General features: G+C 36.3%; 1 protein-coding gene across 3 annotated transcripts in view; it reads left to right on the forward strand.

Moving 5' to 3' along the window:
- The window catches only part of PPIG (peptidylprolyl isomerase G (cyclophilin G)), a 46,661-nt gene that overhangs the window by 680 nt on the left and 30,252 nt on the right, over positions 1-15,729 (forward strand). Inside the window, exons 2-8 of one of the 3 annotated variants that reach the window (XM_014545557.1) lie at positions 7,748-7,795; positions 7,924-7,984; positions 8,625-8,702; positions 8,799-8,873; positions 9,237-9,344; positions 9,969-10,013; positions 12,932-13,019. In XM_014545557.1, coding sequence (XP_014401043.1) covers positions 8,642-8,702; positions 8,799-8,873; positions 9,237-9,344; positions 9,969-10,013; positions 12,932-13,019 — 377 coding nt within the window. In that variant the 5' untranslated portion in view covers positions 7,748-7,795; positions 7,924-7,984; positions 8,625-8,641. Of the gene's footprint in view, positions 1-7,747; positions 7,796-7,923; positions 7,985-8,622; positions 8,703-8,798; positions 8,874-9,236; positions 9,345-9,968; positions 10,014-12,931; positions 13,020-15,729 lie in introns of all 3 variants that reach the window. The other 2 variants (XM_014545562.1, XM_014545555.1) reach the window with 2 other exon arrangements.

The raw sequence follows: 15,729 nt of genomic DNA on the forward strand, positions 1-15,729 counted from the left end.
CCGGCGCAGCTCCAGGTTCTCCCACGGCCGCGAGCGGCGCAGGCCTCTCGGGAGAGGGGACGGCTCCTGGGCTCCGTCTGCCTTCGCGGGCCAGTGTGTGTCCTCGGCTCCTCGGAAAGGAGCGACATCGAGGTCTGCAGGAGCGGAGAGTTCCCAGGCGTTCGGAAAATGTGATAAAAGCACCATTTTGTGCAGTGTCTTCTCATAACAGTACTTTCTGTGCAGGATCTAGTTTTTGCAAAAAAAAAAAAATGATCACAAATACTTCCAAGGAATAATTAAATGTTTTTGGAAATTTGGGGGGTACGTTAACTTTAATTAGCTAGAACCAGAGAGGGGGAGCATGTGCGTGTGTGTGTATGTATTTTCATTTGGCAAAGAATGGCCAGTAATTTACCGGTTCGGAAGGATGATGGTGTGTGTGTGAGTGTGTGAACATTTTTGGAAATTGTGCCATAAAATCCAGAAAAGGCACAGATATCTATAATAGCCCCTTCTCTGATTAATATTTGTTATGTATCAGAAAATTTACCCATTTTAGCACCCCCCCCCTTTATATTATTTTAACCATTTGAGATGGGATTATTTTTATAACAAGTTTTAAAGAGTTCACTTTACATTTTTTAATGTTTTCTTTATGATTCAGTATCATTGGTGCCATGGGATCGTAAGGGTCTTGTTTTGTAGGATCCCGTGCTTTTTTTTTTTTTTTGAATTGTGTTTGCTTTTTACGTTTTTTTTCGGGGGTGGGGGGTTGGTGGTTGCAGGCTGTTGTCAGGGTCGGCCTTCCTCTGTTGTCAGGAGGGTGCAAGCTTGCAAACTTCTTAGGTTAGAAAATACTGATTTGTTTTTGGCTCAACCATTTAATTTTATTTTTTATTTTATTTTAGAGAGAAAGGAAGGGAGAGACAGAAACATTAGTTTGTTGTTCCACTTGTTCATTGGTTGATTCTTGTATGTGCCCTGACGGGGAAGAGAAGCCACTACCTTGGCCATCCTGAGGACACTCAACCAACTGAGCTTTCCAGCCAGGGCTGGCTCAACCATCTTTCTGAACCTGTTTCTTCATCTGTAAACGATATTTTTTATTTTAGACTATCATGAAACTGGGCTTCAGAAATAAATATTTAGGTTTGTTAAAATTCTATGTAAAATTGGCTTTAAGTAAGAACTCGGTAGTTCTTGTACCAGTGAAGAGCATACATTGCATTTATTGGGACTTACTAAAGGCCTTAGTTTGTGGTGCTTTTAAATGTGGTCTTGCATTATCCATAGCCTCAAAGTAAGGTCTTTGCCCTTTTGTATATTTTAAATTAGATTTTTCTGTCAGGCAGCGTTCATTCTTTAATTAAAGGGAAATTGGTAGCTATTCATAATAAAGTGAACTAGTTCTGTTAGCTATTAGGACTCCATCTATAATTCTTTCAATGTTGCTATTTTAAAGAAATATGTGTTGATGTTTTTTCCTTATTATTTTACTAATAGGTATTTCAACAGAAATATAATGTATTATGTTTTTAGTATTCTAATGTACCAAGGTGTTTTACTTGGGAATCCATAGATAATTGACGCAAGTGATTGAAGAGTTTGTTGCAAATTTTCTGCTGCCATGTGGCATGGCACTCCCCCCCACCAACCCTCCCACCCCGGCTTTAATATTAGCACCAAGTTTCAGTTTTCATTTGATTTACATGTCAGTGGTTTTGCCATTTACATGTTAATGCATATATGGTCCTAATAAGGACTCAATGTGTTTTTATTTCTGCAGGGCAAATCTTGCATCTTGACATTTGCTACAAGCAAGTATAATGAATACTCAAGAAAACTGTTGAAACTTTTAGTGCAGACAAGAAATCTGCTCTTTTAGTTTGAGTGGTGGCTTAAAATAAGCAGCAATCTCCTTCTGAAATAGAACTAAATCATACTTATAAATGTAGACATCAATTTTTGATATTAAAATTTTTTTAACTTGGGCTATTTATTTATTTATTTATTTATTTATGTTAATCCTCTCCCGAGGATATTTTTCCATTAATTTTTAGGAGAGTGGAAGAGAGAGGGAAAGACAGAGGGAAACATCGATGTGAGAGAAACACATCGATTGGTTGCCTGCTGCACGAGCCCAGACCAGGGCCCGGACTGGGTAGGATCTTGCAACCAAGGTCCATGCCCTTGATTGGAATCGAACCTGGAACCCTTTGGTCCACAGGCTGAGGCTCTATCCATTGAGCAAAACTGGCTATGGCTTAAAATGGTTATTTTTAAAACATGAATGATTCCTTGACTGATTTTTTAAAAATATGTATATATTTTTATTGATTTCAGAGAGGAAGGGAGAGGTAGAGAGAGAGAAACATCAATGATGAGAGAATCATTGATTGGCTGCCTCTTGCACACCCCCTACTGGGGCGAGCTGGAAACCCGGGCATGTGTCCTTGATTGGAATCGAACCCAGGACCCTTCAGTCCATAGGCCGACACTCTATCCTCTGAGCCAAACTAGCTGGGGCTTTAACTCTGATTTGTAAAAATTTTTATTTATTGACTTGAGAGGAACTTTGATTTGTTGTTCCATTTATTTTTGAATTGATTTTTAAAACAAATGAAAAACCTGTTTGTTTATATATTAAGCCATGTTAATTATGTAAAACTTTATCTTAAAATTTAGTCATAATTCATTGCATTATGGTCAGTATGCTGGAAAGTTAAATGAGCCATTACCTAGAATATTTGTAAATAAACTGGTTTCCACAGAGAAGCTATAGAGTACTTAATCAGGAAACTTGTTTTTTTCCCACTTGTGACCTTGAGCCAGTCACTTCAGCTCTCTAGTCTTCTCAATCTATAAAATCAGAAGATTGGACAAGATTATTTCTAAAGTTCCTTCAAACTTCAGGAGTTTTGTAGTTCTTTATATAGGAATTACTGGATTGAATAATGTTGATAGGATGGCGTAGGTTAACTCTGGAGACATTGAAATAAATTTATTGTTACAAGAACTTAGATAATTACAGGTACAATATTAAGAATATGAGCAGAGATTTCCCAATTAGTATGAGCAGAGATTTCAGTTCAGCACTAACACAGTTGTAACTATATTTTTATGACTCTTGGATTATATGTGTAAAAAGTGTATCTTGCCCTAGCTGAGTGGTTAGGTTGGTTGGAGTATACCGAAAGGTTTTGGGTTCGATTCTGAATCAAGGCACATACCTAGATTGTAGGTTCCAACTCCTGGTCAGGAGGCAGCCCATCCATGTTTCTCTCTCACATTGATGTCTGTCTGTCTGTCTGTCTGTCTGTCTCTCTCACTCTCTAAAAATCAATAAAATATGTCCTCAGGGGAGGCTAAATTTTTTTAAGTGTATAATTTTCTTATTTAACACTGAAGTTGGCAACATTACAGGTTTTACATTTTCTAAAGGATTTAAGAATTTAGGAAATGTCTATATACTGTTAAATTGTGCTTCTAGCATAATGGTTTGTAACTGTTAGCGACATTAAGGGAAGGGGCACTATGTGGAAGAGCATAGTCGCCTTTCCTGACACCTCAGAAAGTTAAGTTGTACTTAATTCATTAGTAATCTGGCACATAATAGTGTATTTAAATGTTTTTTAAGCAGTTCATTTTCATTTCTCATTTGTTCTCTGGGAACTACATTAGGGTTAGTGTAAAGAGGCTGATGTGAATGTTAAATTGCATTCTTTGAAAGTAATCTTCAAGATCCACTGTAATTTTAATTAAACTTAGTATGATTATGCTTAGAGGTGAAAATCTTGTATATAAATTGTTACCTGTTCATTAAACTTAAGCAGATGAGAACTTCCCATCCTTGTATCTTGGTTCTGAACTGAATATGCTCCCTCTTATAGTGGATTCAGTTGGAAGAAAGTGAGAGGAGGAGGAAGAAAGGAAAGGAACACTTTTATTAAAAAAAACATGGTGTCCCCCCAAAAATGTATACACACACTTTGAATAATTATAAAGGTAGTGTTTACTTAAAATACATTTCATTTTCAAAATTGAGCTATTAGCTGTTAAAGTGTGTATACATTTTTGGGGGACATAGAATGCAGTAGGCAGATCTAGGAAATAGGTTGTTTCAGTTGTGAAACAGGCTGAGAGGATGGTTACTGGTAGGCTCTGGGAAAATTTCTGACTACAGATACATATTGGCAATAAACTATGTGAGAAGCAGTACTTACAGGAGGAAAGGCACTGGGTTTTTTGTTGTGTTTGTTAATCCTAACCTGAGGATATTTTCTTTCATTGTTTTTTAAGAGAAAGCAGAAGGGAGGGGAGGTAAAGACAGAGAGAAACATACTGATTGGTTGCTTCCTGCACATGGCTGACCAGGACCTGGGATCGACAGGTGCCCTTGACCAGAATGGAACCTGGCACCCTTCAGTCTGTGGGCTGATACTCCCACCACTGAGAAAAACTGGCTAGGGCCAAGGCACTGGGTTTTAATAGAAGAGTCTAGTTCCAGTTATGCCTTGATTAACTAGTATTGTTTTTATTTGATAATATAGTGCTGGGCTAGTCATTGCTTTGAAGATATATAGGTTCTCAGTTCGAGGACTTACAGAGCAATTTACGATAAAGTAAGATTAAACAAAAGAGGGTCACTTAAGCTTTTGAGAGTCAGGGTGAAACTCCCAGAGTGTACTCTGGCTATGCTGAATCTTTAAGGGCACTTGGGAATTAACCAAGGGATTCAGAAAGGGCCAAAACCTGCTATCATCTTACTATTAACAGTTTAAAAGAATTTACTATCTACTTTTTCAAGATTCAGTAATATGCTGATTCCCTCATACTGTGTGAATAATTCTTTGAATGTAATAAAGTTACTGTATTTTTTATTGCCTAATTACAAATACCTTGTCCTTTACCATATATTTTAATAATTAATTGCCCATATGCTTGTTCCACCCCACCCCCCATCCTTCATGTTACTTTTGGGTGAATATGGAAATTACTTTATGTATGAACTTACAAGATTTAACTTTATTTTTTAAACATGTTTTATTGATTTTTAACAGGAAGGGAGAGGGATAGAGAGTTAGAAACATTGATGAGAGAGACATCGATCAGCTGCCTCCTGCACACCCCCCACTGGGGATGTGCCCGCAACCAAGGTACATGCCCTTGACCAGAATCGAACCCGGGACCCTTTAGACCGCAGGCCGACGCTCTGTCCACTGAGCCAAACTGGGCAGGGCAGATTTAACTTTTTATATATGAATTGTTACCTCTGATATTTTTATGAAATATGCATATTTGTTGTAGAACTTTATAATTCTAGCACTTATATTTTAAAATATTATAACGTCTATTCATGTACAAAAGTAACTATGATATTTTTGATAAACATTTAAATCAACATGTGATTCTCTCTGCTAAGAAAAAAGTAGAAGTATATATGAAAAAATATTAAAAGTTACAGCTTGTCCCACCGGTGTGACTCAGTGGTTGACTGTTGAACCATGAACCAGAAGGTCATGGTTTGATTCCCAGTCAGGGCACATGCCTGGGTTGTGGGCTCGATCCTCAATGTGAGGCATGCAGGAAGCAGTTGATCGATGATTCTCTCTCATCATTGATGTTTCTATCTCTCCTTCTTCCTCTCTGAAATCAATAAACATACATTTATAAAAAGTAAATAAAAATAAAGATGAAATTACTATAAAGAATAAAATAAAGTTACAGCTAAGAGCCAGGATTTTATGCAGTTTTTGTGTGATTTTTTTTTTTTGGTAAGCTTATTAACTTGGTTATCTTATTTTAAATTATTTTTATTATGAATAAAGTAGATGAAATTAAATATCAAGTTCAAATTTCTGAAGGGGTGGGGCAGGTGAGGTGAGTGCATGAGGTCAAGTACATAATAAATGGTAACAGCTAATAGGCAATAGTGGAAACTAGGTCTAACTGAAACATGCACCTCATCTAATGGGAGAGACTTATAATTGCTATACAGGAATGAGGCTAGATATATTTGTTTTCTATCGATTTTATAGAAATAGCTGTAACTCATTGAGATTAAACAAATTTGCAGCAAACAACATCTGTAGACTGCTACACTAAAAGATTTCATTATTTACCATTCTTAGGAAATTCATCTATTTTACTGAAAATTGCATAGGCTTGATTTTTCCCTGAATTATTTTCTCTCTACTTTTTCTTGAAAAAAAAGGAAAATTGACCAGATGTTTGTCTTGTGTTTGATTTTGGATATTATTTGAGTAATATCAGGAGTTCATAGAGGAAATACTGTCCTATTTCTGATTAGATAAAATCTGGTTTGAATAATGTTAGAGACATAGTGTTGAACCATCTATTATGTCACTATTGTTCTTCATTAGCTTTTAATATTACAGCATTTATGTTCTCATGATTTGTGTAGTGCTTTTAATGATAATTTACTATCTTTCATCTTTCTTGAATTAAGGCATATTTATTATTTTTTAATCTATATCTATGAAAAGTATCCTTATGTAGCATAACCTGAATATAATAGCCCTCCCAGATGTGTGCATTCTATATATTCTTCGGAGATTATATATACATTTTCTTTTTTATTAATATGTTCTTTATAATAGCAATTGTGTTTCTTAAAAGTAGAAAAGAAGTACAGTGAGACAAAAACTGTCTCCAGTCTTACAATCAAATAAGCGATTTTTAATTTTTTTCATTCTGTGGCACACATAAACTAATTACTAAAATTCTTTGGCACACCAAACATGTTTTTTGCCTATCTGACCAAAAAAATTGTTATAATTTTGATTTATTCACACTAGACGGCTATTGTGGTATTGGCTGTTGTCATTTTTTTTATTTGACAATCCAAGGGAAAAGGAGGTCAGTTCCTGTGACTACTAGTAAATAGTCAGGTCTTGCATGTTTTAAACATTTCTTGCAGTACACAGTGTGCCTCTTGTTGCACACTAGTTGAAAATTGCTGAAACACAGTAATGATTATTTCCTTTCAATCATTTTTTTCTTTTTGTAAGTCTTTGACTTGGTTGATAGGAGTAGTGTATATGATTATAATTATATTACATTTACTGTTATATGTTGATTATTTTTAACAAATTATGAGCATTTCCCAAATTATTTATTTTATTTAACTAGGAACTGTAATTTAACCAATTTTCAGAAAATTGGTTATATGTTACTAAAATGAGCACTAAGATGGCCAACTTTATACATGAAGGCTTTCTAAATTTAGGGTAGTCTCATACAGTAGATTCTTAGTAGTTGAATTTTACTGGTTTATGGTATAAACCAGTTTAAAGCATGAAACCTTAAGAGTTTTGCATTTTGTTTCCAGAGGAGTAGATACTGTATTGGGAATTATTCTTTTAAAAGATCTCTGCAATCACCAGGCCATTGTGATTGAGTGTCAACCCATGTACCAGGAGGTCACTGTTTGGTTCCCTGTCAGTTCTCAATCCTTGTGTGGGGCATGCCAATCAATTCTCTCATTATTGATGTTTCTGATTTTTTGTGTCTACACTAGCATATCAATAAATGCTATTGCTCATGATCAGAACATATCCTCATACAGGGCACTGTATGGCTTAATGTGCTTTTATTCAAAATATAAATCAATCATATTACTGTTATTCAATTATCCCCCTTTCTTCCTTGATGATTTATGTTTGTTTTGCTGTGTTTTTTAGAGATTTGCATGTTTTCTTTCTAAAACCACCATTTTAATCAAAACTCTCTTTTTGTTTTTCAGGGCTGAAAGGATTGAATGATTTTGTCCTTGATTTTTCTCTATTTAAAGGTAATTTGCCTGTTGAGTTCACTAGTCATACAGACTTAATACAATTTTCTGTTTGGGGTGGCAATCTATATTTGGTTGTTAAAATAGAAATTACATAGATATATATATGCAATGTGTCCCCTCGGTAGTTCAACCGGGAGAACGGCAGTTTGATCGCTCGCTATGACGTGCGCTGACCACCAAGGGGCGGTGCGGAACATGGCGGGCAAACAGCAGCAGCAGCGGGGAGCTGAGGGAGCAAGGGAAGGAGGAGGCAGGGAGGCCGGGGGAACCTCATGGTGGTGGCAATGTGAGGTGGAGAGGGAAGGAGGAGGTGGGGAGGCAGGGAACCTGATCGGCCCTGAGTATGGGCCAGGCCTAGGGTCCCTACCTGTGCACGAATTTCTTGCACCAGGCCTTTAGTATTGTATAATGGTTAAGCCTTTTCTTTTTTTATGTTTCTAATGAGAGAGAGAGAGAGAGAGAGAGAGAGATTTTTTTAATTCCTCAGAGAGAGAGAGAGAGAGAGAGAGAGAGAGAGAGAGAGAAACATCAATTGGTTGCCTCCTATATATACCCTGACGGGGAATCCAACCCGAGACTCTTCTGTGCACAGGAGGACTTTCCAACTGAACCACATTGTCCAGGGCTAAGCCTTTTTTTCCTTGTCTTTTTGTGTGCCTCATAAAATGCAATCTAATCTCTAAAAGAAAAGAATCTATATGTTTTATGCCATGGAAGTAAATATCAAAATAAATTTCAAACTACATTTCTAGTTTATGCTCCACAGAATATTTTTTACAGAGATTTATGAAAAAATCTTTGTCTGAAAACTGTATTTTACTCATAGATTGAAATATTGGAGCCATGGGAATAAAGGTTCAACGTCCTCGATGTTTTTTTGACATCGCCATTAATAATCAACCAGGTAAGAAGATTAATGTTCTTATTTAACATTTGTAAATGAGTATTTAATATTTTAAATTCGTAAGGAAGTTTAAACCAACTACTTTTTTTTTTTTAGCTGGAAGAGTTGTCTTTGAATTATTTTCTGATGTGTGTCCCAAAACATGCGAGAACTTCCGTTGTCTTTGTACAGGTTTGTGGATATTTTCAATTTCCCTAACAGTAGTCCCATTTTTATTTAAACAAATTTTAGATTTCTTTATGCATATTACTCTTTACTCTTAACATGCAAATTATGCAGCATTGTGTTAAATTAATTCTTAGAATTATTAGTTGTAATGGCTTTTATTTGACATTGATTTCTACATTTCAGCACTCTTTAGGATTTTTTAAATGAATTTTTAAAAAAGTTCCTGAGCGAGTGAAAATTCAGTAGTTTAAAAAAACCTATATTATTTGTTTCACAGGTGAAAGCTTTCATCATTAATTATGCTTTAATACTACTTCCTTGATTTTCTTTCTACTAAATGGCCTACTAATTTTTCTTTTTTTATAGGTGAAAAGGGAACAGGGAAATCAACTCAGAAGCCATTGCATTATAAGAGTTGTCTCTTTCACAGAGTTGTCAAAGATTTTATGGTTCAGGGTGGTGACTTCAGTGAAGGTAAGACTTTGATTCCCACAAAAAAAATATATTCCTTGTTAAATATCATAGATCTCAAATCTTCAGTTTTATTTTTTTGCCCTGTCAATTAGAATTATTCATAGAAATAAGTTAAAAGAAGGAAGCACAGGAAATAATTTCACCTTTGATGCATGAATTAATTTCAGAAATTTGCTTCTTGATAAAAAAACAAAATACTGTATTCCTCAGTTAGTAACCTATCAGTGTATGTGTTTGGTTTCGTCACAGCTAGTAATCCTTACCTACCATATAGTTTTTAACTTTACTTTTTTATTATAAAAACATCAAAATTCTATTTTAAAGACACTTTCAAAAAGGTCAGTAATTTCTGTTGAAAAACCTGTATAATCATCATTAGAATTGACCATTGTGTTTGTGTGTCCCTTATCTTAATAGATTTTGTCATATTCTTACTATTGTATCATAAGGGAAAGAAAGTAATTTGGGATCTTGTCAGTATTGACTTTACGATTTGCTATGAACTTATGAATATTATTGAAAGTCATTCAAGCACTAACTTTCTAAGAAGCATTTTGGTTAGGTAGCACCTTCAAAGAGATTACTGTCTTGAGAGTTCTAAGAATCCATGTTTTTCATCCCTAGGAAATGGACGAGGAGGGGAATCTATTTATGGAGGATTTTTTGAAGGTAAAAATGTTTACTTTTAAATTGTGTTTTTAATGGTTTCTATTTTATGCACTTGTTTTTCTCTATTAAACAGTGTATACTGTACTAATATCCATCTACCTTCAATTACTCTGGAGGTAATTTTTGTTGTTGTTGTTGTTAGATAAATTTTCGTGTGAAAAATTTTATAATATATGCCCTGGCCAGTGTGGCTCAGTTGGTTGGGCATTGTACCATGCACCAAAAGGTTGCTAGTTCAATTCCTAATCAGGGCACAAGCCCAGGTTTCAGGTTCTATCCCCAGTAGGTAGCATGCAGGAGGCAGCCAACTAATGTTCTGCTCTCACATTGATGTTTCTCTTTCTCCCTCTTCCTTTACTTCCTTGGCAGCTCAGAAGTAAAATAAATAGTATGGCTTTGGCAGCACAATACTCTCTAAAAATCAATAAATATGTACTTTTTTAAATTAAAGACTTTTTATAGAGATAGAATTTTTGTTTTTGGTCTAGGACATTCATATATCATATTATTTAAAGGATTTCAATGATCTATAATAAAAAAAGAGTAATATGCTAATTAGACTGGACAGCCGAACAACCTTCCGGACATCATTCTGGATATCCTTCCGGACGAAGCTGCAGTGGCCAGGGCCAACACAGAGGCGGTTAGGGGCATTGAGGCAGGCAGGCGAGCAGAGGCGGTTAGGGGAGATGAGGCAGGCAGGCAGAGTGGTTAGGGGCGATCAGGTAGACAGGCAGGCGAGAGGTTAGGAGCCAGTGGTCCCAGATTGTGAGAGGGATGTCCGAGCCTAATATGCTAAATATCCGACTGTTCATTTGATCTTTGGACTAGTCACTATTATTATGTGCACTGACCACCAGGGGCAGACGCTCTGACTGGGGTCTTAGCTTGCTGCTGGGGTCCGGCTGATGGGGAGTGGGTGAGACAGTCAGACACACCCTGGAGCCCTCCTGCGGTCCCTCCCTGGCCCCGATCATGCACCAGTGGGGTCCCTCGGCCTGGCCTGCAGGAATTGGGCCGAAACCGGCTCCCTGACATCTCCCAAGGGGTTCCAGATTGCGAGAGGGTGCAGGCCAGGCCAAGGGACCACACCAGTGCTAGAATTCGTGCACTGGGCCTCTACTGTTTAAAAAAGTAGCAAGAGTGGTCATCCTTAGCTCATTCTGATCTTAGAGCAAAAACTTTCAGCTTTTTACCTTTAGTGTCCCATAGCTGTGGGTTTGTTACATATGGCATTTATTATATTGAGGCATATTCTCTCTGTACCCACTTTGTTGTTATTTTTTTTAAAATATATTTTATTGATTTTTTACAGAGAGGAAGGGAGAGGGATAGAGAGTTAGAAACATCAATGAGAGAAACATCGATCAGCTGCCTCCTGCACACCCTCCACTGGGGATGTGCCCACAACCAAGGTACATGCCCTTGACTGGAATCGAACCTGGGACCCTTCAGTCCGCAGGCCGACGCTCTATCCACTGAGCCAAACCGGTCAGGGCTGTTGAGAGTCTTTACCATAAATGGATATTGAATGATCTTAACCTTTATTAAAGGTGATTCAGCAGTATTTCTTAGTAACAATATCCAAATTTTGGGTTCATTTTTCTGTGAAAAATTTTTTAAACTCTCCTTGATATTCCAAAATTTAGCTATAACGTTTTTCCCAGAATTGAGTTGTCTCGCTAGAATTTTTTATTGATGTGAAGATCATTTGAAAGACTATGAACATGTGAATGGGGAAATATTTCATGTTATCCATCTTTCACCTTTGGTATTCAGTGAATTTTGTTTAAATTTCACTTGCTTGCCCTAACCGGTTTGGCTCAGTGGATAGAGTGTCGGCCTGCAGACTGAAAGGTCCCAGGTTCAATTCCGGTCAAGGGCATGTACCTTGGTTGCGGGTACATCCCCAGTAGGAGGTGTGCAGGAGGCAGCTGATCAATGTTTCTCTTTCATCGATGTTTCTCTCTCATCGATGTTTCTAACTCTCTATCTTTCTCCCTTCTTCTCTGTAAAAAATCAATAAAAATTTTAAAAAAATAAATAAATTTCACTTGCTTAATTTTCATTCTAATGCAAGATTGGAAGGCAAGCTGCTCTTTGCAGTAAGTGATGCTGTGGCAGAGATTAAGTTAAAGAGTACCTCTTTATGCTCAGAATAATATGTACCCTTTGTGTTCAGAAGTAAAATAAATAGTATGGCGTTGGCAGCACAGATACTAAAATTGGATTAATACAGAGAAGATTAGCATGGTTGCTGCACAAGGATAATGCACAAATTTGTGAAGCATTCCTTATTTTCAATTCTTAAAGGGGGGGCAATATAAAAAATTCTATCTGGATTCTTCTCTTGCTTTTTAGGAAAGTTTCATTTTTTTGTTTAAACAAAGAAATTTGCCTTTTTCAAAAAAACAAAGGACAAGTGTAAATGGAAAGAAAGGGGGTTGATAGACTAATTGGAGTTTATAGCAAGGGATTGAAAATTAGAAATATTTTAATCTAAAAAGATGAAGAGCCCCAGCTGGGTGGCTTGATTGGTTGGAGTGTGATCCCATACACGAAAAGCTTACGGGTTTGATTCCCGGTCAGGGCATTTGTCTGGGTTGTAGGTTCCATCCTCGGTCAGGGCATACATACATACAGGAGGCTACTGATCAATATTTCTGTCTCATCATATTTCTCTGTACCTTCCTCTCTAAAATCATTAAACATATCCTCTGGTGAGGTTTTAAAAAGAAACTTTAAAAAGATGGGGAAGGAAATTGCTTAATATTTGATTCTTCTTTTAACCTGACTTTTACTTAAATTTTTCTGGTACTAAAGAGCACATGACATGGACATAAGACATGAAGAGAAGTGGAAATAATTTTGGGGGGTAGTTTATAAGTAATGTAACTGAAAACTTTGCTTTTCTGTAGATGAGAGTTTTGCTGTTAAACACAACAAAGAATTTCTCTTGTCAATGGCCAACAGAGGGAAGGATACAAATGGTTCTCAGTTTTTCATGTAAGTATTTATGATCTGATAGCTGAAAACATTCTCTTGGTGTGTCATTTTTCTGTGTACCTGCCCTTGATCCCTAATAAGTAGAGGAGGGGCCATTAAGGGATGGGCATTTTTAAAGAAGGGAGAACAAGGAATTGTTGAAGAAGGGAATATTATTAAAGGGGGAGTTGAATTGTACTACTAAAGTTTTTAAATGATGAAAAACTTGTCAAGAAGACAGGAGGCAGTTTGAAGGGGTGGTGTTTCCACTGGCCATATTAGGACAATTTGACCATCAAAAAGTATTGGATTGTCAAATAAAACAATTCCAGGAGTCCATAGATAGAAAAAATGAGTGAATAATGGGAAACACAAAAGCTGTTCCTTAGTAAAATGTCAACTCAATGTAAAAGGAATGATGCAGTAGAAAAAGAACCATATTTGCAGTCATTTCAGTAATAATTGATTAAGGAAAGGGTTATCTTTAGGTGGTAAATTTAGTGAGCATATATATTTTTAAAAACTATATTTTTTTTTATTTTATTATTTTTTAAAAATATTTTTTATTGATTTTTTTGCAGAGAGGGATAGAGAGTTAGAAACATCGATGAGAGAGAAACATCAATCAGCTGCCTCCTGCACGCCCCCTACTGGGGATGTGCCCGCAACCAAGGTACATGCCCTTGACCAGAATCGAACCTGGGACCCTTCAGTCCACAGGCCGACACTCTATCCACTGAGCCAAACCGGTTAGGGCTTTATTTTCTTTTTAAATAAATATTGATTTCAGGCAGGAAGGGAGAGGGGAGGGAGAGAGAGAGAAACATCAATGATGAGAGATAATCATCGATCAGCTGCCTCCTGCACACCCACACTGGGGATTGAGGCCCCAACCCGGGCATGTGCCGACCAGCATGTGCCCTGATCAGGAATCGAACTGTGACCTCCTGGTTCATGGGTCAATTCTCAACCACTGAGTCATATTGGCTGGTCTAGAGGGCATATTTAACAAGGAATAGGATATTTACGTAGAGTATCCATAAATTATGTAATTGCAAAAAGTAAAATAAAATCGGTCCTCATTAAGATTCTGTATATATGAATTTGCCTACTCACTAAAATATATTTGTAACCCCCAAAGCTACTACTGCTGATGTTTTGTAATTCTGACTATAAAAAAATTGTGACCAGAGCTCTTGTCAGCAATGTATATTTTTATCATGTCCTATGGGAACAGATTTGCTCTCCCTTTCAAGAGCCTTAAACTCTCCTGCTCTGAGAAGAACTAAGTCCTTCAGCACCATGTGTATTATAGTGTTTTTTCATTCCATATTTGTAACTCTCTTCTTCAACAGTGAAACACCTGGCTTCTATTTATCTTCAGAATTTCTACTCACTTGCAGAATCCTAAAAAAAAAAAAAAAATTTGTCGTCCTATATCACTGAAAATAACCTATTAACTAGAGTTCACTATTTATGTATAGCTACTTTTTCTTTAGACATAGAGTATGTAGTTAAAATGCCATGTTTAAAAGTTACTTGGATTAGTATTTTTTGGTGTGAATTTTATGACTCAAAACATGGTAGGATCATTTGTTTCTGATGACATTTCCTTTAGTTCTTCCTCTCCCCATGTTGTTTTGTTTTGTGGGGTTTTTTTTTCTTTTTTAAAGTTTATAAAACATTAACATGATTCCAAATGTCAAAATAAAAATTCCCTTGAGGTATCACTCTCACCTGACTCTTCACTCCATTCCCATTTTTTCACCCCATATCCAGCTATCCATGCTAATAACCAATCTCATTAGTTTCTGGTTTATCTTCCTATATTTCTTTCTGCAAACATAAACACAGATACATATATATATTTTCTTATTTTCCCTTTTTTTCTTGTGCAGTAGGTATTTTTATAATATTTTGCTCTTTTCACTTAACAGTATGTCCTGGAAATCACTCCATATCAGTTCATAGATATGAACCTGTCCTTTCTCATTCTTTTTTTGCAGCTGCATAGTACTCTATTATGTGTATACAGGGTGGTAGAAAAGTAGGTTTACAGTTGTTTATATGGAAAGTAATACAATAATTAATAAACAATAATACAGGAATAAACTTTCATGTACTCACAACTTAAACCTACTTTTGTCCCACACCATAGGGTTTCTGATTTTTTTATATTTTATTCTTTTAAAAAAATTTTGTATTGACTTCAGAGAGGAAGGGAAAGAACATCAGTGATGAGAGGGAATCATTGATCAGCTGCCTCCTGCACACCCCTCACTGGGGATTGAGCCCACAACCTGGGCATGTGTCCTTGACCAGAATCGAATCCTGACCTCCTGGTTCATAGGTCGATGCTCAACCACTATGCCACCCTGGCCAGGCCTTATTTTTTTTTTCTCCCAACAAAAACAACTTTATTGTGTTTTTTGTAGAAAAGTTAGACCACCCAGTTTGGTTCTCCTTTCCTCTCTGAAATCAATAAAAATATATAAAAAATAAAAATAAAAAAGAAAGAAAAGTTCTACCATACAAATGAAAAGAAGAAAACAATCCCATCCCCAGAGCATCTTTCTAATAAAAATGTATGTAGAGTGAGTGTTGTATATATACGGTTATAATTAACTTTCAAATATAAATCTCTTTGCACATCACTAAATATTAACATTCTAAAAGCTACATGTTAGTCCATTGTTTGAATGTACAGTGCTTTATTTATATAATTAACCTA

This window comes from Myotis brandtii, unplaced genomic scaffold (assembly GCF_000412655.1).
Source record: "Myotis brandtii unplaced genomic scaffold, ASM41265v1 scaffold112, whole genome shotgun sequence".
Taxonomy (NCBI): Eukaryota; Metazoa; Chordata; class Mammalia; order Chiroptera; family Vespertilionidae; genus Myotis; species Myotis brandtii.